The sequence below is a fragment of the Chiloscyllium punctatum genome, chromosome 7, assembly GCF_047496795.1.
Source record: "Chiloscyllium punctatum isolate Juve2018m chromosome 7, sChiPun1.3, whole genome shotgun sequence".
Taxonomy (NCBI): domain Eukaryota; kingdom Metazoa; phylum Chordata; class Chondrichthyes; order Orectolobiformes; family Hemiscylliidae; genus Chiloscyllium; species Chiloscyllium punctatum.
Window position 1 is genome coordinate 93,916,302 of NC_092745.1, and position 27,676 is coordinate 93,943,977.

At 38.6% G+C, this 27,676-nt stretch overlaps 1 protein-coding gene across 4 annotated transcripts in view; it reads left to right on the forward strand.

The window, feature by feature from the left end:
* Positions 1 to 14,106, forward strand: part of pik3r3b (phosphoinositide-3-kinase, regulatory subunit 3b (gamma)) — a 555,201-nt gene extending 541,095 nt beyond the window's left edge. For all 4 annotated transcript variants that reach the window (XM_072574352.1, XM_072574353.1, XM_072574355.1 and 1 more), the window contains 7 exons: positions 1,562 to 1,742; positions 2,726 to 2,851; positions 6,145 to 6,287; positions 7,699 to 7,875; positions 8,035 to 8,109; positions 10,315 to 10,485; positions 13,231 to 14,106. In XM_072574352.1, the coding sequence (XP_072430453.1) occupies positions 1,562 to 1,742; positions 2,726 to 2,851; positions 6,145 to 6,287; positions 7,699 to 7,875; positions 8,035 to 8,109; positions 10,315 to 10,485; positions 13,231 to 13,429 (1,072 nt within the window). In that variant the 3' untranslated portion in view covers positions 13,430 to 14,106. The remainder of the gene's footprint in view (positions 1 to 1,561; positions 1,743 to 2,725; positions 2,852 to 6,144; positions 6,288 to 7,698; positions 7,876 to 8,034; positions 8,110 to 10,314; positions 10,486 to 13,230) is intronic.
* The last annotated feature ends 13,570 nt before the right edge of the window (positions 14,107 to 27,676 follow it).

Here is a 27,676-nt window from a genome sequence, read left to right on the forward strand (position 1 = left end):
GAGAAATCTGTCTTTTTTTTTGTTTTGTTTAACTTGTGTTGACTTCTAGTCAATTCTTTCAACTTCCCAAACCATGAGTCCCAAACGAGGGGTTGGGCTTTAGACCTGACCCCAAGCTTCTCCCGGAAAGAATCTATTGCTGTTTACTTGAATGCATACAAAAGCAACACAAATGATTTGGACTTGCTTCTTTAGTGTTTGTCTGATGATACCATTAAGAGTTTAACTGGTCCCCATTGAGGCAATAAGTGATCGAGCCTTACTCAGTTTGGTGCCAGTCACTCTGGTCAACCATGATTTTTGTTTTGGAGACAACTTTTCTTAGCTTTCTCATACAGTGTGCAACTCACAGCCAATGTAAGAACATGAAAGAAAGATCAATTTTAAAAAGCCTGCTTTAAACAAGAATGAAACTTGGAATAAGCAGATACTGGTATATGCCGTGGACTGTTGATCTTTCTGAAAAATTTGAGGTTAAAGGATATCAAATGTGAATTATTTGTGTTTACCATAATGTTAGAGTCTTACTTGAGATTTAACTGGCGATAGAAAAGCCTTGTTCCAAATTGGTTATTACAGGTACGCAAACATATCTCTTTTAGGATGGAGTTATTCTATTTTTTTCAAGTTGTTACTTTATTGTCAGGATGGTTGAATTTCCATTTTAAGATCCATATCAAGTGAAAAGTCATTGAGGAGTTGGGTGGATCAAATTTAACTTGAATTTGAATGCACTTCTGAATGATAGAATGGAAGCTACCTATACTTAGTTGGCTGGATAGTTGGTTTGCAATGCAGAGATGTTCAATTCCTGCATCATCTGAGGTTACCATGAAGAACTCTCCTTCACAACCTCTCCCCGTACTTGAAGCATGGTGACCCTCATTTTTATCCACCACCAATCGTGTCTCTCTGAGAGAGCAGCGCTATGGTCTGGTAGGACTACAGCAATTTTACCCTTTTATATCCATTATATGAAACTGACCATTAAGGAGATGTGCATTAAAGGCTGATAATAATAAAGGCAAGAGTTTCATTTTCATAATGCCTTTCAGCAAATGTAATTTTGGAATGTAGTTACTGTAGAATAAACACAGCAACTCAGTTTGCACACAGCAAACTCCCACAAACAGCCCTGTCTGTTTTTGTAATGCTGGTTAAGGAAAATCAGTCCTTACCTTCGGCAGAATGTCTTGCGATATTTTATGCTCACCTGAGAGGCAGATGGGGCCTTGGTTTAACATATCATTTAAAAGATGGTGCCCTGATAATGCAGCATCTCTTCACTACTGCAGTGGAGCATCAGCCAGACTGCGATGCTCAAGTCTGGAGTTGGAGTTTAACCACAAACGGTCTGATTTGGAGGCAGAGGTTTTACCAAATGAACTACAACTCTCATTCAATTCTTTGTGTCATTGTCCAGATCTCTGCTTCAAGGGCTGGGGCTGTTTAACTAAGTTCAGTTTGTTGCTGTTGTTTGCCTTAATGCAGTCTCTTTTGATCTATTTTTGCATGTTAGCTGCACAAATTACCCCTGCCTTTTATATTTGTCCTTTTATAGGAAAGGAGGCAATAACAAGCTAATCAAAATATACCATCGAGATGGAAAATATGGCTTCTCTGACCCACTCACTTTTAATTCCGTGGTGGAACTCATTAACCATTACAGGCATGAGTCACTTGCCCAGTACAACCCAAAATTGGACGTAAAATTAATGTATCCCGTCTCTAAGTTCCAGCAGGTAAGATAACCGTTTTTATTTCCTGGATTTGATAGTTGAGCCCCTCTCTAATCATGGGGATTTTTGGTTGCCATGTTAATATAGGAGTTCTCCAATGAGGCGTGGTTACTGTAAGAAGGCTGACTGCCTATTTAAAATATATGTGGTCAAAAGGTAATTAATGTGACAGATTAATCTGTCATATCAAACATATTTTACAATATACAATTAATCATGAATCGGCCAGATGCCTCAGGTTCTGGATTTGTTTCACCATGATTTTAATGCAGGTATGAATTTGATTGATAGTTTGGTGCCAGAATTGCTGCGTGGATAGATAGTGTTGCATCTTGTACAGAGAAATCTTCACTTTTTTTTACACAGGATTATATTTTGGGAGGCAGAGACATGGGTTCAAACCCCACCATAGCAGCTGATGCAAGTTGAATTAAATTAATAAATCTGTAATGTAGAGTTAGTCTCAGTAAAGGTGACCATAGCAGCTGTTACTAATTACTTTTTTTAAAAAAGCCCATTTGGTTAACTAAGTTCTTTAAGAGAATGAAGTCTGCCATCCTTGCCTGGATTGTTGCATTTCATTGACACAAGATCCACAATCCACAGCTGTATGGTTGACCCTTAATTGCAATCTGAAATAGTCTAGCAAACCATCTTCTTCAAAGCTGCATGACTGTGTGCATCTACTGTGAGAGTATGCACATTAAAATTGGGGTGATCAGCATGCTGACCATTGATGTCTGGGTTCAGAAGTTGATGCTGCACATGGACATCAGAGGTTTGCACACGAATTTAAAAAGAATTAGAGGGAATATTCCCTCCCACTCAATTTAAAGGCAGTTGGAATTAGCACCAAATGTTAGTCTTGAGAGCAGTACCCATTCTCCATGAAAGAATAAAGAAAATCAAATGTCTGTCTTCGTGGTATCGCAAATCTTGATGAGAACATAGCTATTGTATGATGTACTGTTCATTTTGTTAAACAGGATCAAGTGGTGAAGGAAGACAATATTGATGCTGTTGGCAAAAAACTGCAGGAATATCATAACCAATATCAGGATAAGAGTAAAGAATATGATCGGCTTTATGAAGAGTACACACGGACATCGCAGGTACATCTAACCTACCAAAGCACAAGGTCGAGAGTGTATTGCTGGAAAAGGACAGCTGGTCAGGCAGCATCCGAGGAGCAGGAGAATTGACCTTTTTGGGCATAAGCCCTTCAGGTTCCTGATGAAGGGCTTTTGCCCGAAACGTCGATTCTCCTGCTCCTCGGATGCTGCCTGACCAGCTGTGCTTTCCCAGCAACACACTCTTGACTCTGATCTCCAGCATCTGCAGTCCTCACTTTCTCCTACCAACGTACAAGTCCAATTGATAATAATGTCTTTTTTTTTAAAACAATGGTTGTAAAGCGGTAACTTAATCCAACTAATGGAATTCGAATGGTTGTAAATCTGCTACTGGGGCAAGAGAAGAAATATGTGAACGGGCAAGGGCTGGATAATTGAGACTTGAGGATGGGAATAGGCAAATATATTTCTAGTTTTATGCTTCTGAATGCATGGAATAAATTATATACGCTGCAGTAGGTGTAAGGCTGTTGGCTTAGTTGACCTTAACACATTCCTTTCTTTTTTGATGGCATTCCAACTTGAGATGGCTTCATTTAGTTTTGAGTCCTGCATGCTATTATTGGCTGTGTTGGCACTGATGCATGATTATGTTTCCACTAAATGTTCGCAGGAAGGTTTTCACAATTCTCAATTGTTTGTTAAAGATGTCTGAGCTGTGCATTACCACCATTGGTGTGCTTTCTTAGGGCGTTATGTTTCAAGTATCACTACCTTTTAATAATCAGTAATGTCAATTATATCTATTAAGAGATGTGAAACACATCATCAAGTCCTTCAAGTTTCTCTTCTGTTTTGTGATTTGGGTCAGATCTATATAGCCAAGTCCTCAAAAATGCATTCTTTGCAGAAATGGTTATTCCTCAGTGCATTTTAATATAGCTTTTGAATGCACTTTCCTTAATTTTTGTTTTTCTCTCATTAGCCAAAGTAGCTACCTGAATCTTCAAAAACTTTGATTATATCATACTGAGTTGAAAAATGTGGTGCTGGAAAAATGCAGCAGGCCAGGTGGCATCCGAGGAGCAGGAGAATCGACGTTTCGGGCATAAGCCCTTCTTCAGGAATGAGGCTGGTGTGCCAAGCGGGCTGAGATAAAGGGTAGGGGGGAGGGAATTTGGGGGAGGGGCGTGGGAATACAATAGGTGCAAGGAGGTGAGGGTCATAGGCCGGAGAGGGGGTGTCCGCGGAGAGGTCGGGAAGAAGATTGCAGGTCGAGAGGGCGGTGTTGAATCTGGGGGTTGGGATTGAGATAAGGTGGGGGAGGGGAAATGAGGAAGCTGGAGAAATCTACATTCATCCTGTGTGGTTGGAGGGTTCCTAGGCGGAGGATGAGGCGCTCTTCCTCCAAGCGTCATGTGGTCAGGGTCTGGTGATGGAGGAGGCCAAGGACCTGCATGTCCTTGGCGGAGTGGGAGGGGGAGTTAAAGTGTTCAGCCACGGGGCGGTTGGGTTGGTTGGTGCGGGTGTCCCAGAGGTGTTCCCTGAAACGTTCTGCAAGTAGGTGGACTGTCTCCCCAATGTAGAAGAGATCACATTGGGTGCAACGGATACAGTAAATGATGTGTGTGGAGGTGCAGGTGAATTTGCGAAGGATATGGAAGGATCCACTGGGGCCTTGGGGGGAGGTGTGGGCACAAGTTTTGCACTTCTTGCAGTTGCAGGGAAAGGTGCCGGGAGTGGAGGTTGGGTTGGTGGAGGGTGTGGAGCTGACGAGGGAGTCGTGGAGGGAGTGGTCTCTCCGGAAAGCTGATAGGGGTGGGGAGGGAAATATATCCCTGGTAGTGGGGTCTGTTGGAGGTGGCGGAAATGACGGAGGATGATACGATGTATCCGGAGGTTGGTGTGGTGAAAGGTGAGGACCAGTGGGGTTCTGTCCTGGTGGCGATTGGAAGGGCGGAGGTGCGGGAAGTGGAGGACATGCACTGGAGAACATCGTCGACCACGTTGGAGGGGAAATTGCAGTCTTTGAAGAAGGAGGCCATTTGAGTTGTTCGGTAGTGGAATTGGTCCTCCTGGGAGCAGATGCAGCGGAGGCGAAGGAATTGGGAATATGGGATGGCGTTTTTACAGGAGCAGCATGGGAGGAGGTGTAATCTTGGTAGCTGTGGGAGTCGGTCGGTTTGTAGTAAATGTCTATGTTGAGTCGGTCACCTGAGATAGAAATGAAGAGATCTAGGAAGGGGAGGGAGGAGTCTGAGGCGGTCCTGGTAAATTTGAGGTCGGGGTGGAAGGTGTTAGTAAAGTGGATGAACTGTTCAACCTCCTTGTGGGAGCACGAGGTAGCACCAATACAATCATCGATGTAGCGGAGGAAAAGGTGGGGTGTGGTGCCAGTGTAGCTGCGGAAGATGGACTGTTCCACATATCCGACGAAGATCCAACATCTGTGGTCCTCACTTTCTCCTTATATCATACTGACCCAAAATCCCATTCGTTTTCTTTTTATGGAGTATTGTAGCCTCAGTACATATTGATCTGTGACTTTGCAGACATCAACAATGGGCACGGAGAATTTTAGTGCACAGTATTGTCTTTGTCCTAAAATTGTTGCATTGTGATACAGCTTTCTTATCAAGTGCAAGAAAATGGATGATTTTTTATAAACCTGTACATTAGGTTCCGACCATTCCCTTTTTCCAATGCTGATTCTCTGAACCCTCTACACTATTATCGAAGATTTGCATTACTGTGAAATCTACATCTGTTTATACTGTAAGCTTGAATTTCAAAAACACTAGAATGTGGCAAATAAATTCCCTTTCTCCTTGTTTAATACATGGGTTTTAATGCCATAATTTGTGGCATTTAATGCCGTCAGTTCAATATGACTTTGAAAAGGGGCATATCGGTAACCAGACTGTCATTAGTCTGAGAGATGGATTGAGCTGCTTGGTTCTAGAACATGTGAACTTCATTTCAATTGAGGTGTTTACTTGCTATGGAGGTAAAGGCCCATACAGAACTTCTGACCAAAGCCATAGGAACCATGATTCAATGACTGTTAGAATCTAAATCATTTCATTTTTGAGAAAGAGTTGCAAAATTGAATTTTGCAATGCATTTGAGTGTACTCCAGGGTCACCATTGAGTACTAAGTAACATTCATAAAAGAATATTGCATCCATTTCTGATGTTTATTGATTCTAAACTGTAGTTTTACGATAGAACACAGAAATTCCATGTTTTACATATTGCAGTTAAAAAATAAGTGCAAAATCTTATTGAAATATTTATGAAATATAGCTTGTAAACCTATCTGTCTCCAACAGGAAATACAAATGAAAAGAACTGCAATTGAAGCTTTTAATGAAACAATTAAAATATTTGAAGAGCAGTGTCACACTCAAGAACGTTACAGCAAAGAATATATCGAGAGATTTCGGAGGGAAGGGAATGAGAAGGAAATTGAGCGGTACTGTTGCTTTATATGTTTTTCTTCAAATCTTAAATATATGGAATTGCTTGGTGAATGAAAGGAGCCGTCCTCTCTCGATTCTAATGCAGGAAATTACTCCTAATCAGAAACTTCATTTGAAAATTCCATCAAAATAAGTCATTTGGTCCAACTGGTCTGGACCATTGTGTGTGCTGCAGACTTGCCTCTTGCCACCTATTTCACCCTATCAGTCTATCTTCTATTCCATTTTGCCTCTCGCTTAATTCACTCTTCCCTAAATGCGCACCTACTATTTTCCTCAATTTACTCCATGTGATAGTGAGCTCCTTGGTGTCACCTCTCTGTCTTCTCTTTTCTCTCGAAAAGCCCCCACTGTTTGATCCTCTCCATTTTGGTATCATCATTATCACTTTATTTTGCAGTTTCTCCAGTACTTTGATATCTTTTTTTTTTACATGGAGGTTCCTGTGCTCAGCAATTTAAGTGTACAGCTAGCGTTCTACAGGTTGAATGTACCCTTTCCAAATTTTAATTCTATACCTCCAGAAATGAATTCCAGTATCTCATTTGCATTTTTAATGGCTTTCTTAATTTTATTGATTTTTGTTGAACCATTAATCCATTTCTGTTCTTTCCTGGAATGTGAGCGTCCACATTAGTTGCCCATTCCTAGTTTTTTTTGAATTGATGGGTTGTTAAACCATTTCAGAAGATGGTTAAGAGTCAACCTTATTGCTGTGGGTCTGAAGTCATGTAAAGCCCAGACTGGGTAAGGATGGCAGATTTCTACCCCGAACGCATATTAATGAACCAGATGAGTTTTTGCATGATTTTAGTTTTATCATCGATCTTACTGAGACTAGCTTTACATTTCAGAAATATTAGTTGAGTTGAAATTCCATGAGTTACTGTGGTGGGATTTGAACTCATCCTCTCAACCTTGCTTGAATCTCTGCATTGCCAGTGACATTAAGACTATGTCACTCTTTTCCTCCTGTCCTGTTTTACTGTAATTTTCCAAAATATCGACAGTTACTTTTCCTCTTACCTGGAACTAAACTAGGAATATAGTTATACGATCCTTAAGGTTTTCTATGAAAGCTTGCTGTCAAAAAGTATTGCCTAACGGTTGTATTGATATTAATTTGCTATTTACACCTCTCCTGTCAGTTTGTCCATGTCTTATACATTGTCATTTCTTCTGCAGCGTTAACAAAATGCCAAACGTAATATCTCTGCAATTTTTGTAACAATCATGTGTTTATGGGAAAGAATAGGCTTTTGGCTTATTGCATAATTATAAGAATTTTCTCTGTTAAAATGTACTAAAATCAATATATTGATCAGTTTTGTTTAATTGAGTTGTTGGCAGATAGTGATTTGCATTTCTTACCAGTAATTGAAAAATCATTTTATTATGTGATAGAATAATGATGAACTATGAAAAACTGAAGTCTCGTCTTGGAGAGATCCATGACAGCAAGATACGCCTGGAACAGGATCTGAAGAAACAAGCGTCAGATAACCGGGAAATTGACAAGAAAATGAACAGCATTAAGCCTGACCTAATTCAACTACGTAAAATCAGGGATCAGTATTTGGTGTAAGTAGAAATGGAAAATAAATGATGTTGGATTTAATTATCTGAGTGGCAAAATATGGTTGAACATTGGCAATTTAAACAGATGAAAGTTTATGGTTTTCTGTCTTTCATTTTTCTCTGTACTCCCCTGCCCTCACCACCACTACCTCCGTCTTGCAGATGGCTCAATCACAAAGGAGTGCGTCAAAAGCGAATAAATGACTGGCTTGGAATCAAAAATGAAAATGCAGATGAGTGAGTATAATTGTCAATGACTCTACTGAAAAATATTAGTTATTTTTCCTCTTACCTGGAACTAAACTAGGAATATAGTTATACGATCCTTAAGAAGGTTTTCTATGAAAGCTTGCTGTCAATAAGTATGTTCAAATTCGAAAATGGTAGGGAATCTGTGTAAAAATGGGCCATCCTCTGTGTAGCTTGGAAAAATGTTAGCACAAAGAGACTTTTTCTTAAAATAAAAATTGAGCTAGAAAAATAAATTATTGTTCAGCTATATAATGAACTTACTCTTGGAGCTATCCATTGTGGTGAATACGATGAAGGAGTAGAGCTTTATCTCAACCCATCCCTCATTGTTCGTATTGTTAGTTATCAAAACGAGTATAACACATTTTATCTAAAGTTAAAGGTTTTATTTCCTTGAAAATAAATTCTGTCTTATAAGGAATGTAAGTTGAATCGTGTTATCTTAACGTAGGATCATTTTCAATATTTTGTTATATTTTAATCAGATCGACTATGAATGTGACTGAATAATTGAAACAGGTGATAAATTTAATGTATCGGTATCAACAGAAAAGATAATGTTTTATTAGAGATACTTCATCAGAATATCATAGTGTAACCTCTTGTTCCAGCAATTTCAGATTTCTGTTTTTACCTTGGTATTCTATTTTGTGAAGTATCAGACATTTTTTTAAAAAAAGCTCCTATTGGAGACTGCAATAAATCTGAGCTCATATCCAGTTTTCCAGAGTCCAAACATGAGTTCAAAGAATTAGTGAACTTTCTTGAGATCACATTTACAAATCCTATCAAAAAACTTGCATTGAGTATGCTTATGGTACCTAATAGCATACCACCAGTTATGCAATTGTTGATAGTGTCAAATTTTGATGGGTAGGAAGCCCAACTCGCTGGTGTGAAATGCGAGTGCCTAGTAGGCCACTTTGGTAAGCAGAACTGGTGCTGTGGGATGAACCCTTACATGGAATTTAATGGGAATGTCCATAATTAGACATACCCATAGTGATATAAAGCACTGAGAACCCAGTATCTTTTAAATTCGTCAGTTTCTTAGTGATAGAACCATTTGTAGGCCTGATAAACAGGGTCTTCTGTTTCTGTGGATTTTAATTCAATTTTGCAGGTAGCCAGATTCAGTTCATTACACTAAACTGACTGGTCGTAAAAAACGAGGGATATTTGACCCTATTTGCAACAATTTTACTTAAAATACGTTTTTGAATTTTATGTTATCTCTTTTACTGCAACATGTATTTATGTACCAGCCTTAGGGTAATGAAGAGTCCCAAGATGATTAATAGGACTGTTAAGGGAGTAAGAAGATATTGGGTCTGATACTAAAAGCTAGGTGAAAGAGGTGGATTTTGATGAGAGTCTTAATGGAGGAAAGTGAGCTAGAGAGAGGCTCAGAGCCTAGGCCACTGAAGGCATGTCACCAGTGGTAGAGCATTGAAATTGGGGAAGCCCAAGAGACCAGAATTAGAAGAGTTCAGATGTTTTGGAGAGTTGGGGCGATAATAAAGACAGGGAGGTCAAGGAAGCATTTGAAAACTAGCATGGGCATTTTAAAATGAAGATGTTACTTGACTAGAAGCCAATATAGGCACTGTCATTGAGCACAGGAGTGTCAGGGGAATGAGTCCTGCAAGTTAACACAGCAGAGTTCTGGATGGCCTCAATGTGAGACCAGCCAGGAATGCATTGAAATCGTGAAAATTTAGAAGTAATGAAGATACAATGAGCATTTCAAAACAAATATGCTGAGATAAGGTGAAGACTACTGTTGGAGAAAGTGAGGACTGCAGATGCTGAAGATCTGAGTCAAGAGTGTGCTGCTGGAAAAGCACAGCAGATCGGGCAGCATCTGAGGAGCAGGAGAATTGACGTTTCAGGCGTAAACCCATCATCAGGAAGTCTAGCGTTGGTTGAGATGTGGAGATAGACAGCCTTATTGATGAATGAGGTCAGAAGCTCATCTCAACATCCAATCTAATGCTAAGATTGTCCAAACAGACTGGTTTCAGGGAGAGGGATGGAATCAGTTGTGTAACAAATGATTGGTACAAATTCACAGCTGTAACATTGGTGTCACAGTTCAATGTAAATAATGAATTCATTGTCGAGTTGGAATTCTGAAGAATGCTGTTGAAGGCTCAGTAGAATAACTCATTACAAACATTTTCATCTCAGCACATATTTTATCACTGAAGAAGATGAAAACCTTCCTCACTATGATGAAAAGACCTGGTTTGTAGGAGCTATTAATCGAACACAAGCTGAAGACTTACTGCGAGGAAAGTCGGATGGTGCCTTCCTTATCAGGGAAAGTAGTAAAAAGGGCTGCTATGCCTGTTCTGTGGTGTAAGTATCATGTTTTATTTTATTGGAGGCTTAATTATGACTTTAGAAATTTCCATTGTTGATGCCATGTTGAGTCAGTTTCTTTCCAGCCATGTATTCAGTTTGTAATTTTGCTTGAAGGAAGTTTTTTGAAGGAATTTGTCAGGAACCAGTGCCATGTGTCATTAGTCATTTGTAAATGTAAATTCTGGAAATAATGTAGATTTCACCTGCAATAGCTGCAATGTAAGTCATATTTGAATACTTCTCACGATATCTCATTCTTTTTGTGTCCTTTTTGTTTGCCCTTTTCTCTCCGTTCCTTGCCAATAATCGTGGTATCTTACATTGATTTACTCCCCTATCACTTGGCTAAAGTAAAAGAAAAGCAAGACATTGTAGTGCAGAGATTGGATGTAAGCTGTTGGATGAATGGAGGGAGCAGGTTTCTCAGTCAATGAAAGGAATGCACGATGAGATCTGAATAAGCTATTCAGTTTGGCAGACAGTATTGGGAGGAGTTATCGCAAAACAAGGTATGAGCTGATGTTTGAAACAAAAGTGAAAGAAGCATTAGTTAAAGGACATAAGGGAATTCACTCGAGTCAGATCCTAAAATTAGCATATTGTCTTTTCTAGGTGAGATATATAGAAAGCTTGTGCATGACAGATGCCTTAAAAATATTGTAGATGCATTAATGTGATTTTTTTCATTCTGCATTATCCCTAGATTATACTTTCTCCTTTAGCTAGGCATTTTTCTAATTTTATTTTCATTCATCCAATTTCCATAGCTTGGGGGCAGACCTAGGGCACGCTTCATCCTATAGGAAGCTCGCACTTCAGAACTGGTACCAAGGCTTACATTGAAGTTTCTTTGTCTACAAGGCCTGGCATATGACCAGTACTCTGTGGGACAGACTGAGCAGTTCGATATGCTTCAGAAGGGGTGATTGTGTTGAAAAAGAATGCCTTTCTGCTGCATTCACAATAAAGTACAGTAAAAATCCAAAATCTGACTGCCTCAAAGAATAAAAGCAGTCTTTCTTCAGGGAAAAGAGACCTTGGTGGCACTTTGACCAGCTGCGTGGATGCACTTCCATTTATAGTTGCCAATCTCCGAATGGGCATAACCTTATGGGAGATTTTTTTCTTCATTCAGAGGCTATCCAAAATAAGCCACCACATGAAGATATAATGGAAAACAGCTGGTAAATCTTATCTAGATTGTTTAAATCATTAAAGTCAACTTTACTAAATATTAAAAGTACAGACAATTCTTGATGAAAATGTTAGTTTCCTTACAAACAATACATTTTGATTGGATCTATATGAACTACTTTTTTAAAAATTTACTTTTCTAAACAGTTTGGAGGGAAACCTCTGGATGGTAATAAAATAAAAATCAGGTATTTAAATTAGAGTTTGGAAGCAACTGCAAGGAAATCGAGGCTAAACATGGTCATGGGAAGTCCAAGTACCATTTCAAAATAGAAATGTGATGATTGATTAATTTTTTTTGTGCAATATTGGACCCTTTACTGTTTGTTATTCAGAATTCAACAATAAGAATAATTCTAAATTATTAAACATTTGATCTGTAAATCTGGATTTATTAGAAGTGAGAAAGGGTATCATCTAAATATTTCAAGTCTGAGGAATGGAATCGAAAAGTGACTTTGTCCCTGTTCTTTACAAATTCTGCACAGAACTAGAATTTACGTGCAACCTGAAGTGGTCACATTTAAACTTAATAGTTTCTGCATGAGTTGTTATAGATGCCTTCTGATCTTAATACTGGCTTAGAAAGGAATTAGAAAAGAACAGTTTAGTAAGTGTAAATTTTCCTCACTCTACATTGGGCATTTTCAAGTTAAGGGGTAGGGTTTACTTTCTGAAAAAATAGTTTCCATAGGAATGCTGTTTGCTACAAGGGTGAGGGATAATCTTATTAATGTAGTAGGCAATGATAAATGTACAAAAATAAACACTGGTTTCTGTATCACCGGATTACCTCCAGGTAATTAGATAAATATTTATAATATTTAAGATATCTGGTTACTAAATTTACTTTTGGAATATTGTGTTCAATTCTGGTCTCCCTCCTATCGCAAGGATATTGTGAAACTTGAAAGGGTTCAGAAAAGATTTACAAGAATGTTGCCAAGGTTGGAGGATTTGAGCTATACGGAGAGGCTGAATAGGCTGGGGCTGTTTTCCCTGGAGCGTCGGAGGCTGAGGGGTGACCTTTATAGAGGTTTATAAAATCATGAGGGGCATGGATAGGGTAAATAGACAAGGTCTTTTCCCTAGGGTGGGGGAGTCCAGAACTGGACGGCAGAAGTTTAGCGTGAGAGGGGAAAAATATAAAAGAGGCCTGAGGGGCAATGTTTTCATGCAGAGGGTGGTGCATATATGGAATGAGCTGCCAGAGGAATTGGTGGAGGCTGGTACAATTACAACACTTGATAGGCACCTGGATGGGTATATCAATAGGAAGGGTTTAGAGGGATATGGGCCAAGTGCTGGCAAATGGGGCTAGATTAGGTTAGGATGTCTGTTTCGGCATGGATGAGTTGGACCGAAGGATCTATTACTGTGCTGTAAATCTCTATGACTCTGACTTGTTAAATCTACACCTACAAATTTTAACAACCATTGTGTTGACTGACTTTGGCCCTGAATCAATGAAACAAGCTGTTTGCTTAAGATGTGCCATCATAGGATTTGTCTCCTGCTAATAATTTCTTGCTTTGTCTCCTGCAGCGCTGATGGAGAAGTGAAGCACTGCGTCATTTACAGCACACCAAGGGGTTATGGATTTGCCGAACCATACAACTTGTACAGCACTCTTAAAGACCTGGTGCTGCATTACCAACAAACTTCACTGGTCCAGCACAATGACTCTCTGAATGTGAGACTGGCTTTCCCCGTCTACAGCCAGCTGCCCTCTCTGCGCAGATGAATTTTTAAGTTGGCAATGACAGATTACAGAACACTGAGGGCATTGTACTTGGCTGCTTTTGCACAGTGAGTACAGAATATGAACAGGACAGGGGCGTACTCAAGAGTTCAGGTGACCTGGTGCTACCTAAACTCCAACTGTGACTTTGATTTTTGCTTTTATTTCAGTCACAGAGAAACACAAAGAAACTGGAAATGTATCTTTTTCTTTGGTTTTTGTTTTGGTGTCATTCGTGTGGAACTGAAACTTAAGTCCAAACAGTCTGGTGCTGATGGCTCTAGGCTACTTATCATGAGAGTTTAAAAATCTCCAACTTTCAGACGCTCTTTTTCGTGGAACAGCCATTGAGAACTCTTAGTCTTAACTTCAGATCTCTACAACATCTAGTGCAACTCTGACAAGAGCACCCATGTACGGAGAAGTCCTCTTTGCATTTTTAGTTTAGTCAATGTATTCTTCTTGAACTAGACTTGACCATGTTATCTGATTTCTTTCACTTGTCGGAGGACACTGAACTCTGTGTGAAAGAAGACCAAAGGCATTCAGGAGAGCTTCTGACAAAAAAAAAGTTTAAAACTGGCAAAATTTGAAAACAAAAAGTTGCACAAGGGTCGTTTTCAATGTACTGGAGTACAAATTGAAACAAAAGAAATACAAATAAAGAACATTTTATGGCTTCTGTGACTCTGGAGCTCTTCACAAAACTAAAATGAAAAGACCAGGGCATCTTTTAATGTTGGTTTTAGCATTTAAATGTTCAGTCAGATGTCTGCAGCCGCACATATTTACACCAGAATTTGTGCTTTTAAAAAAAACATAAGTGCATAATGTTATTAACATAGAACTGAAATTTTGCAATTTTACTCTGACCACTCATATTTAACCCAGAAGGTGAGCATCAAAACATTGTTGTAACGGGCAAGTACATTAAAGCTACTTGGATTTAGGGTGTGGGGGCAAGAAACAGAATAATCTTGTTTTATTTTCGTTATTCTGGATGGCAAAGAAAGATCTTCTAGCCTAAAGGACTGATGGTGAATTGGATGAGAGAGGATGAGTTGGTGGGTGCTACCTATTTCTATTCCTGTAGAAAACAAAAACCCACTTATTTAACCTTTCATATTTTTCAAAACAAGTCAATTCGATGTGACTTTTATTGTGCTTCTGATTTATTTTGGATGTTGTGATAATGATGTTGGAGTTTCTGTGAACAGCTTAATTTTAAATAGAGTAAGAAACTTCTTTCAGAATCCACTGAGCATGCTCTCTGGTATGTTATATCTTAAGAACATGGCTCATCCAGGAAAAGAGCCCCATGATGCACTGGCCATTTTTTTGTGCAGTTCAAAAATTTTACAGATGTTTATTGAAGAAACAAAAAAAGATGGCAGCTAATTTTTGCAGTACTAATCTCACTTAAATTTGTTTTTTGTTTTATTTCCAGATCTGGAGTAATAGCATCCATAATGTTTGTAAGTGTGCAAAGTGACTGTTTATCTTTTCTTCTGCCAACAGTCTACAAAGCCCAGCACCGTATAGTTCTGACTTCTAATGAGCAAAGCATGGTCCACTCAGTACCTCTCACTTTTTCCCCACTTCCCTTGGAGCATTGGTCCATTTTACCAGTATTTGCCACTGCTCAAATTTCTCTGGCGTTTTGTTGGTCAATGTATGCAAAAAGCAATGGACTCTGGGAAAAAGGCAATTCATGTGAACAGGATGTGTTCTGTGTATCTAATTCAATGCCCAGGCAATTAGATGTTTACAGAACATGGTAAGAAGTTAGGATTTTTTTCATGCCATCCAGATGCAATTAATTTTAGAAATATGTCGCGGTTTTAATATTACTGCAGACATCTGATGTAATATATGCTAACAGTGAGCTAGACAAATGCATCCCTAGGTGAGGGCAGCTGGGGTTGAATTAAATGTTGCCGTTGGGCTTTGTGAGGGTCCCTGTTCAAATGGAGATCACAAGGAAAATGGAAACATTTTTTAATTCTTAACTGTGCACAAATTGGTGCTGGTGCTTTTCCACTGCTATGAATGGTGCAGCTGTAACCGTGGCCCACTCACTAAAAGCTCTCTTCTCCATATTTGAGCAATCCTATTTTGTTGTTGAACGTTTTTTTTTGTAGTGGTGAAGTGAATCAGACCCAGAATTACTGAATGGAGTTGAATAATGTATGTTTCCTGCGTTCACAGGAAGTGGGTGGTGAGGGAGGGGTGGGTGGGTAGGCATACTGAAAAAGATTGAAATACAAATATTGGAAGCACTGGAAAGGATTCAGAGAAACTTTTGAGTGTTTCTGCTAATATTTAAGAATTCTTTTTATAAAGGTACTTTATCCTTCCCCAAGAGACTTGTTTTATTTAAATACTAAGGCTGGGTAATTAGGTCAAACTTTTATTAAATGTTTAACATCCGACAGAGTGCAAAATGAGCTGTATTTGGAATGTTGTAGAAATATTGATTTTTCTTGGCATTGCTATGGATGTCATCTTGTAGTTTTATGCCCCTTCTTTCAAAGTTTTACTCTCTGCCCTCCCTCGGCCATCAACCCTGCATCCCACTACCAATCGACTTTGTGCCAGATAAAAGAATTGATTATAATCTGTTTGTGGTTTTAAATTTTATCAAGTAGAAAATACAGCCTGTTGCTACATTTACTAGTGAGTGTCATGCTGCTCTGTTGTGGAATACACAGCTGCTGATCCCTGAATGCATCGCCTGTCTTCTATATTTAAAGCACTTCATGGCAGTGCGGCACTTCCATTTGATGCCTGGGAGGAGTAAGTAAAATCAATAAAAAAAGTCAATCCTTCTCATTAACTGTACTTGGAGTCTGACAATTTTGGCGTTATTTTCCACACTGTCCTACCCTGCAGCTAATATTTACCAGGAAGACTTAAAAGAAACTATGTCACTTAGTTACCATGTGGTCAGAAGCCCAAACTCCAGTCCAATTGAAATCCAAATGCCAGGTCGAACATGTTGAAACTGAGGGCTTTGGAGTTGGGAATAGCTTTGAGTTTAAAGATTCAATTTAATAGGTTTCTTTTGTGAAATGATAAGCTTTTGCATGCTGACCTCTATATACACAAATTTTATATACTGTTTAATTGGGTTAAATTATAATATGTTGAATTGAATTTTTCTTAAGGGCATTGCTGGCTAGGCCAACATTTATTGCCTATTCCTAATTGCCCAGAGGGTAGTTAAGAATCAGCCACATTTCTGAGAGTCTGGAGTCGCATGTTGGCCAGAGAAGGTAAGGAAGGCAGTTTCCTTCCCTAAAGGACATTAGTGAAACAGATGTGTTTTTCCAACAATTGGCAATTGATTCATGGTCATTATTTAAAACCTGATGCTTCAGATCAATTTTTTTCTTATTATGTAACTAAATTTAATTTGTACATGTCACCAACAATTAAAGTTTGTTATAATCTTGGGTGAAGTGCCGAAGTATCTCAGACTGTCCAATCTATATCTTTGGAGTTGGTGAATACTTTTTTAAATCCTGTCTGCCCTTTCTTCGTTATCCCCCATAACCTCTCAGTGAAAGGGCAGGTCAGTTTCTTTAACGATTTTGTGGCTGTAGTTTAGCTGTTGGTGAAGTGGCAGGAGGAGGAGTGAATGTGGAATCGGAAGCTTGTCAGCACATCATCTCCTAGGCGAAAGTGAGGACTGCAGATGCTGGAGATTAGAGTCAAGATTAGAGTGGTGCTGGAAAAGCACAGCAGGTCAGGCAGCATTCGAAGAGCAGGAAAATCGCATTTCGGACAGGAGACGTTCATCAGGTTTCCTGGAGAATCTTTTGCAAGACATCTTGAATCTATTTATAAATGAAGTTTATAATTGATTACCTTTTTTTTTTAAAGAGCTGGAATATCCCAGTGATTCAGTCCTGGCTTGGATTCATATTCAAGTGTTATGAAATTTCTCCAGTGTTAATCTGAGTAGGATTGAGTGTGAAAGTAGAGCTGTAAAGTAATATCAGGCTCTTTCTTTTGAATTATTATTTTACTTAAAACATTAAGGAGATTTGTCACTACAACAGACATGGTTTATGAAGTGCATTCAGTTCCTTGACACATTTGTATACCTGTGTGTAATTGAAATTGCCTTGTGTTTAGTTTTTCCAGAACTGTTGGGAAATATTCAGTTTGTGGTGGTATTTGAAGATATGATCGAAAAAAACCATGTCCATTCGTCCATAGATTGGGCTTCTCAACTTTGTTTTAAAAAATGTTTTCTTTTTGAAGAGAATTTTCCAGAACTAATACCATATGCTGAATAATACAATGCATCTTTAGTTAAAAACCAAAGAGGAAGAAACTAAGGGGCACAATAGGTTATATAGCAATATTTCACACTTCCCCTTTTGGGATCTTGGTTTGGAAATGGTGCTATTGTTCAAGAAGCGTTCTCCTGAGTGTAAATGGCCCTCAGGAAAATGTTGTTTAATGATTAGTACTTGAAGATCAGAGGACTACAATATAAAATTGACTGCTAACTGACACTAAATTGATTATTAGCTTGGGTCTTGAAGATAGTTGTGGTAACTAGTAAATGAGAAATTAAAATTTCAAACATAATGTAGGAAGTTGTTGACAAATATGAGGGCAGAACAAAAAAGCTCTTCTTCAGGTGCCCTTTTACATCTGAGGTAGGACTGCTTGTCACTGACAGGAACAGCAATGGGAAGTGGTCTTCATTCTCTGTTAGTATTTGTCCTCTTGATGAGCACTAAAGCATAATTGTAAAAAAACTACAAGCAAACCTATGTAACAGGTGAAGTTTTTAAAATATTGCCATGTATGACTATTATTCCCCTGTCAAGATTGCTTGTTTGTCTCATTCAATCAGTTGCTCATGTGTATAATACAAAGCATATTGCAAGGCCTGATAAAGTAAGGGATCTGAAACTGTATGGAAGATATTAGTTTGAGGCGGTACGTAATCTTTAACTAATCTTTGAGAAAAGTGATGCTGTAATATCTAACCTACTAAACGATCTTGTAAATTAATTGAAAATGAAAAATTCTACCTGGTCAGCAGCTGTTTTTTCACTTTCACACTGATGACACAGTGAGTACATCAAGCTTCCTAAATTGAATAGAAATTTGAAGTTTTTCTAAACTGGAGTAGTGTCTCTGAATTTCATTCACTCCAGCCTTTCAAGGTTGATAATTCAGTATTGAATGTAAAGGTACTGTTAAATTCAGCGTTCAGGTCCCATTCCAAAATTGCACTTTCAGTTGTTATACTCTGAACCCTGGTTCCAGATTTGTTTTTAAGTTTACATAATTTGCTGAATCATTATGTAACTAGTAGTACATTTGTTTTTCTAGCATTTGTGGAGAAAACACATTATCCATAATAAGCTGATGACAAATAATTCCCAGCCTTAGTAGAAATTCTTTATTATTATTGAGCAACACAAATGTTCCAATACCACAATCTGCAATTGTTAACTTACTGTCTCAGACTTTTTTTTAATGCTTTTAGTCACTATTCTATTTGCACCTGCTTATTTTAAGAAAACTGGGTGCAAAGTGTGCTTTCAAGTTCTTTTTATGAATGCTTTTTTTTACAATGAGAAGTTCTATCCTGATGATACTTGCTTTATTTGAATGATTATATTCTTTGATTGTTTTAATTTTTTATTATAAATTGGATTGATTTGGTTCTCTGCAGGACAGAAGGTTTTACACGATTTGTTCCAGACAGTGGGGTCAAAAATCATTTCTGCGCATTCTCCCTTTTTCCTTCTGTTTTGCTCTGTAGCTCTCACATTGTCTCTGTCGTCCCTCATGTTGTAGCTCACTCTTGCCTCTTACTCTGTGGGGCTCTCTCTCTATCTCACACAATCCTCACCTCTTCCCTCCCTCCCCACAACCTGCTTGCTATGTCTGTCTTGCTTGCCCTGTCTTTTGCTCTTCTCTTTCAAACAAAAAATTTAAAATTCATGCACTTTTCAAAGACAAAAACCCAGCATGTAACTTAAGTATGTTGACTGTTGTATCTGTGTAATTCAGCTTTGTTCAGTCTGTAAATCGTGTAGTTTAATATGAACTTATGTAGCTTACAAGAAAAGGTCACATCGTGCTTTGCAGTCAATAGAGTAGCATCTGCTCCCAGTCCTGGTATATTATACTTTACAGATAACTGTATACTGCACCAGGTTGTATCAGTTGTACAATCTCTGTTCCTAGTCTGCAGCTGAGTCTTTTGTGACACCAGTAACTGGCCACAGCATGTATGGGATTTTCTGCATTATAAGCATTAATTCTGTGTTTCACTCTCCACACAGTAACAGCTACTGTGTTCAGAACTTTTGTGATTTCTTTCCTTTTTGTCAAGTTGCCATAACTTCATATTCATCTATCTTGCAGAATAAAAATGTATTTTGTTCAGAATCAGTGTGAAGGGTTTAACTTTCAACAAAAATAAAACTGATGCCACCTGTTGCTTTCTCCTTTTGCACAGCTGATTATATTCCTATTAGATATTGGAAGGATCTCCTTTAGAATCTGCATCAAGCAAAATCTTGACATATTTTGGTTTAAAGGGTTTGATTCAATACAATTCCTCATTCTGTTGTTGGATACATGATTTGCAGTTTCTATAATTTGTTTCACATTAGTTGTCTCTGTCACATTAGTTGTGATATGGTTACCACAAATCAATTTTTCTAGTTGCTTTCAGAGATTTAAGAGTCATCAATTAATTTTATTTCAAACTGTTTATATGTGTACCATTACGCAATGGGGAATGCAAGGGAACAGTGTCATGCTATGTTAACTTCAGTTGGGAAGATATTTATTGCTAGTTTGCAACTACTCCTCAGTAACGAGAGATACTTAGCCTGTATCACAATGATGACTGCACTGAAAAGTACTTATTGGTGTTAGTGTTTTGGAACAACCTAATATCATAACAGGCATGATAAATAATAATAAAAGAAATTGTGCATCCTTTGATTGCCAGTTGTGCTTTGAAGCTGCTATTTTTATCCAAGTTTTAAGTTCTGGTTGACGCTTCTAATGCCTAAAACTGAATAGAATTACACTGTGTATGTAATTTGTGTTTTGCAGTTGTGCAAAACATAAACTTCATAAGTTTTTTACAGACTTGCCTTCAGAGCTGGTGATGTCTGCTTTCTGAGACTGACTGTGTTGCCAAAAAAAAACACTTACCTGCATGGACATTAGTGTTTTTCCTATGCAGAATAAATTCTAATGTGTTGTTGTAATATTTTGGGTCTTTGCATACTTTACAGCGTTAGAACACTTTATGGTGTTGATAGTTCACCCTTCCAAGGGCAGAAGTGACCAATGAAATGCGATCATGCAGTTAGCAATGAAGATGCTAATACTACTCTTTTTGTAAGAGTGATTGGAGCAGACACCAGAAGAGCTGAGTAGTGCACTGACAATGAGGGTGATCCATGAATGCAAGCTTTTACTGAACCTAGGCAAAGTGAAGGTGTGGTTCTTTAGAAATGCGATGAGGAAGAATTTCTTCAACCACAATGGTGAATCTGGGGAAATGGTTGCCACAGAAGGCTGTGGAGGCCAAGTCACTGAGCATTTTTGAGACAGAGATGTAGATACTTGATTAGTAAGGAAATTAAAGGTTATGGGGAGAAGGCAGGAGATGAGAAGTATATCAGCTATGATAAAATGGCAGAGCAGTTTTGACTGACCGAATGATTTAATTCTGCTTCTATATCATGGTATTACACAGCAAGTAAAGTCTATAAGTACAGCATGTATTTAAACATTTAAACTTGTGACTTAGATGGAATTTGAACCACACTGCCCTTCACAACTGAAGACGTATTAAATTAAAGATGCATTATTTGCAACTGGGGGTCGAAAGTCAATGAATCAATTTTTAATCTTCTTTCCACCCTTGGCATATGATTGAAATGCAGTGTTGCTCTTGCCAGCCTCCTGTTTTTCTGCCCATCCCTTCTGCCTTCATAAACTGGAACTAATCAAAAGTTGTGTTCAAAATCGATATTACATTCCTCCCAATACTCATCACCTTTTCACTGAGAGTCCGTCAGTCAAGTCAATTTCCATTTTCATCCTCTGGTTTTAATGGTCATCCACCTTTCAGACCCTGTCTAAAACTCAGTTCTTTGGTGAAGCCCATCTAACGTCTCCTATTTTGCTTCAGTATCCAATATTGTTTGATTAAGCCTTTGTGCTTTGAAATGTTTTTCCACATTGTAGTGTAATATAAATCCAAGTTGTTTCCAATTATGTCAAATTATGGAAATGTCATAACTGAAACGTGCTGCTGTACAATTGTCAAATTGACTTCACAGCTAAATGACTGACACATTTTTCTAATTCTTATAGCTGAGAAATACTGTTCTTTCAATACTCAGCATGGATATAGAGTACCTTTTATCATTTCTAGGATTCTGAAGCACAATGGCATTCTAGTTGCATTTGAGAAATGACTTCTTATGGAATTTGATGAGATACTCAATTAGAAGTGCCAACTTTTGGAAAGGTTGTAAATGGGATGTTGCTAATGCATTTTTGGCTTCCTTCTATAAGGAAGTGCTTGTAGTGGTGTTTTCCACCTGTGAGTCATGTGATCCTGGACTCAAACAATGAAATAAAGGCTAACGACCAGTGATTGTTCTGAGGGAGTGCTACGTTATCAGTGAACCTTTTGGATAAGCCTTTAAATTTGAGGTCCTCACAGGTAAGCGTAAAATATTACATGGTAACTATTCTGAAAAAGGAGTTTCGAGTTGCACAGGTGATATTGCTGGTGTTCTGTCCAATATTTATCCCGACATAAACTACTTGCACAATTATCAGGGTACTTTGTAAATTGTGAGGATTTGATCAGTGAAGATTGGATCATTATCTTGAAATTGAGGCTGCCACGAGGGGAATTGATCCTTTAGAAGGCCAGCACAGACTGACAGGCCAAATGGCTGTCTCCTGTAGTGTAACCATTCTAGGATTCTTATTACCACAATTCCGACACAACAGCACTTCACAGGAACTAGGGTGGGACTAGGCCATTCGGCCCTTTGAACGTGGTCTGCTAATGAGTGCAATGATAGTCTATCCCCATTCTCAACATGATAATATTGCATTCTCCCCACACCCCTTAATGCCTTTAATAGCTGGAAATTTATCTCTTGAATATATTGTGTCCTGACCGCTACAACCTTCTGTGGTGGAAAATTCCACAGGTTCACCCCTCTTTGAGTGAAGAAATCTTTCCTCATTTTATCCCTAAGTAGTTTACCCTGTATCCTGAGTCTGTCCACTTGGTTTGGACTCCAACCAGAGAAAACATCCTCCCTGTATACTGTCTGACTGACCCTCTTAAAATTTTATGCGCTTCAATCGAAACCCCTTTCAAATCTGAAGTCTAGTAGATCCAGGCTTCAAAAGTACTTAAGTAGCTATAAGACACTTTGAGCCATAGAGTAGTGAGGGCAGGTGCTACACAAATGCAAGGGCTGTTTTTCAAACATTTCTGGTTTTAATTGTATGTAAATGAGAGAGATCTTTTAATACAGTTTTCTGCAATGAAGACAGATGTTGCATTAGCTTAAGTAATGTGAAGGTGAGTGCAGTGCTGTCAAATGCATGCTGCAATATGTGAAACTGAGTAGAACACTTTTTTTTTCCCTTATAACCTTCATGTTTTATGTCTATCTAATTTAACCTTGCATCAGTTGTTTGTAATTACCAATTGAAGATGATGGCTGGAAATGTCACCTTTTTTCTGGAGTTCAGCTGTATGATGGTGGGAAAATGGCAAGAGAGGAAAAGACCAGTTGATGTATCCAGCCTTTAGCTTATGCAGTGCAGTAAAGTCAAAAGGTTTATTGCTTCCTAGGCAGACTTCTGGAACAGGTGAAAAACCATTTGAGAAAGCTACAAGAAATAAGGAAGACAAACCAGAAAACTCCCCTAAATGACGGAACATTCAAAGGACATGATGTTGACCATGACTTTGTATTAATTGGACCTGTGTCTTCTATGAGCCAATATTCTCCAAGTCAGAAACCAGTTGAACTGGTACTGTAAATTAGCATTTGTTGAAAAACCTGAACCCTAGATATATTATTTTATGGAAAAAGAAGCCTAATGTTTAAATTATTTAACCTTTTGTGCAATTTACAGTCTTGAGCCATCACCTCATCATTAGATACTGGGAAACTGATTTGCCCAATGATAATGTGGTAGCGTTCTTCAGCATCTCCATGTGGTCCCAGTGACAGCGGCTGAAATTTTGTTACAATTGCCCCTGGTGTTGCTGTTCTCCCCCTGTCACTTTTTGCAGAGCAGATAACGTTGAAATAACTTGCTGTAAGAGTTTGCCAGTATTGAATCAGGTGGATTGAAGGAGAGCTGCAAAGGCCTTTTTTTTTTTGGAATGGTATTCAAGCAATGTGTTTCAACTGCACCCTCTATTGAGTGATGGGCACTCTTCCACATTCCTGACTTGAGGAGTAGAGAGGTTTTCAGCTGTCAAGGTTCAAGTTACTGACTGTAGAGCTTATAGGCTCTGTGTCCATGTGTTGACGTGACTGCTCCAGTTAAGTTTCTAGTCAATGGCGACCAACAGTATGTTGGGAAGCTTGGTGGTGATGGTGCCGTCAAAGATTAAAATATAAAATTGTTGGACTTTTCTATATTTTTGTTTGAAGAATTTCTGAATAACTGCTTGAGTTTTCTTGTCACCAACAATCCTCGGTATGTACAAAATAAGCAAATAATCTTTATTTGTCTCATTAATGGAATTTTCTTTCATCATCAACACCTGAAACAAAGGTGTGTATGCAATTACTGCTCATGTGTTGAATGAGAGTTGCTGAGGTAAACATTAGATTTGAAAAATCTGATGTGCTTATTGGTAATAAATGATATTTCAGCATCTTTATGTTCCCAGCAACACTTCAAATTTGATCCAAATTTTGTTAAGAAACAGTGATGGGAGCAGTTTACGTATTTGTCCTCCCATCCTTGAAGGGAATTTAGTGCATAAAATTATTGTTAATGAAAAATAGGATTGATTAATGGGAAAGCAAAATGTTTTATTTGTAAATGTAAGATGATCATTGGTTGTGCAGGAGAAAAGGAAGGAGACCAGAAATGCACGCAGTATTCCAGCAGTGGCCTAACCAATGTCCTGTACAACCACAACATGACTTCCCAACTCCTGTACTCAATACTCTGACCAATAAAGGAAAGCATACTAAACACCTTCTTCACTATCCTATCTGCCTGCGATTCCACTTTCAAGGAGCTATGAACCTGCACTCCAAGGTCTCTTTGTTCAGCAACACTCCCGAGGACCTTGCCATGAAGTGTATAAGTCCTGCTAAGATTTGCTTTCCCAAAATGCAACACCTCATATTTCTCTAAATTAAACTCCATCTGCCACTTCTCAGCCCTTTGGCCCATTTGATCAAGATCCTGTTGTAATCTGAACTAACCTTCCACTACACTTCCAATTTTGGTGTCACCTGCAAACTTACTAACTATATCTCTTATGCTCACATCCAAATCATTTATATTAATGACAAAAAGTAGTGGATCCAGCATTGATCCTTATGGCACTCCACTGGTCACAGGCCTTCAGTCTGAAAAACAACCCTCCACCACCATCCTCTGCTTTCTATCTCTGACCTAGTTCTACATCCAAATGGCTTGTTCTCCCTGTACTCTGTGAGATCTAACCTTGCTAACCAGTCTCCCATGGGGAATCTTGTCAAATGCCTTACTGAAATCCATATAGATCACATCTACCGCTCTGCCTTCATCAATCCTCTTTGTTACTACTTAAAGAAACTCAAGTTTGTGAGATATGGTTTCCCATGTACAAAGCCATGTTGACTATCCCTAATCAGCTAGGAGAAAGTGAGGACTGCAGATGCTGGAGATTAGAACTGAAAAATGTGTTGCTGGAAAAGCGCAGCAGGTCAGGAAGCATCAAAGGAGCAGGACAATCGACGTTTCAGGCATAAGCCCTTCCTGAAGCAGTGATGAACAATTCCAAATGTGCAAAGAATTGCGCAAATCCAGCAACACACTTTTCAGCTCTTTATCCCTAATCAGTCCTTGCCTTTCTGAATACATGTATATCCTGTCCCTCAGGATTCCCTCCAACAACTTGCCCACCATTGACATTAGGATCACTGGTCTATAATTCCCAGGCTTGTCCTTAGCACCTTTCTTAAACAGTGGCATCACATTAGCCAATGTTCAGTCTTCCGACACCTCACCTGTGACTATCAATGATACAAATATCTCAGGAAGAGGCCCAGCAATCACTTCCCTAGCTTCCCATGGGGTTCTAGGGTATACCTGATCAGGTCCTGGGGATTTATCAACTATTCATCTCAAGGCATCCAGCACTTCCTTCTCTGTAATATGGGCATTTTTCAAGATGTCACCATCTATTTCCCCGCATTCTATATCTTCCATGTCCTTTTCCACAGTAAAAACTGATGCAAAATACTCGTTTAGTATCTTTCCCCATCTCCTGGGGCACCACACACAGGCAGCCTTGCTGATCTTTGAGGGGCTTTGTTCTTTCCTTAGTTACCCTTTTGTCCTTAATATATTTATAAAATCCCTTTGGATTCTCCTTAGCCCTATTTGCCAAATCTTTTTGCCCTCTTAAGTATACTTCAAATGCCTTTACACTCTTCTAAGGATTCACTCGATCTATCCTGTCTATACCTGACATACTTCCTTATTTTTCTTAACCAAACCCTCAATTTCTTTAGTCATCCCACACTCCCTATACCTACCAGCCTTTCCTTTCACCCTAACAGGAATATACTTTCTCTGGACTCTCATTATCTCATTTCTGAAGGCTTCCCATTTTCCTGCTGTCCCTTCACCTGCGAACATCTGCCCCCAATCAGCTTTTGAAAGTTCTTGCCTAATACTGTCAAAATTGACCTTTTTCCAATTTAGAACTTCCAACTTTTAGATCTGGTCTATCCTTTTCCATCACTATTTTAAAACTAATGGAATTATGGTTGTTGGCCCCAAAGTGCTCCCCCACTGACACCTCAGTCACTGCCTTACCTTAGTTCACAAGAGTAGATCACCTTTTTACACCTTCTCTAGTAGGTACATCCACATACTGAATCAGAAAATTTTCTTGTACACGCTTAACAAATTCCACTCTATCTAAACCCTTAACACTATGGCAGTCCCAGTCTATGTTTGGAAAGTTAAAATCCCCTAACATAACCACCCTATTATTTTTACAGATAACTGAGATCTCCTTACAAATTTGTTTCTCAATTTCCCTAAGACTATTAGGGGGTCTATAATACAATATTTTTAAATTGGATTTGCGCAATTCTTGGCACCTTTGGAATTCTTCATCCTCGATGAAGAACTTGAATTTTGTAATGTCTTAATCGTATAGTGTACATTAACATGCAGCTTCCTTTGGCCTCATTTTGGGACATGTGAATAGTGATAACAGGCCCTATGGAGAATCGTCATGAATTAGGAATCAAGAATGTTTCAGCAACTCTCTTAAGCCTGCCTAAGTATAAAGGTCTGTCAATTACATAAATTTCCTGTTTTTTTAAACTCTGTAAAAACCTGCCCATTAAGTAGATGTTGGTGGAGCCATTTATATTTTAAATGGTGTTTGTGCTACTATACTAGTGATGGAATGAGGATGCAACCAACATCCTATTGCTTTGAGCCTAGCATTGCTATGACCCAAATGATGGATAATGTCAGATTTCTTTTTATTCATTGATGGAATGAGGGCATCACTGCTTAGGCCCGCATTTATTGCCAATCCTAATTGACTCTAAACTGCCCTCTAGTCACATGTAGAAGTCACATGTAGACCAGACCAGGGAAAGATGGCAATTTCTTTCCCAAAAGGGCATTAATGAACCAGGTGAGTTTTCCCTGACTATCGGCAATAGATTCATGGCCATCATTAGACTCTTTAATTCCAGAATTTTATTGAATGCAAATTTCACTATCTGCTCTGGCTGGATTCAAATCCTGAGACCCAAGAACATCACCTGGATTAACTTTCTAGCGATAATACTACCAGGCCTCCCTCTGCTTCAGACCACATTTCAACCTTGATCTAAACTTATGTACATGAGCTGAATTCCAGTAGTGAGGTGAAAATAACTTTCACCTGTTGAATCAGGAAGTATCTGAGTCCTTGGAGCTACTTCAAGTCAATAATCTGAGGTG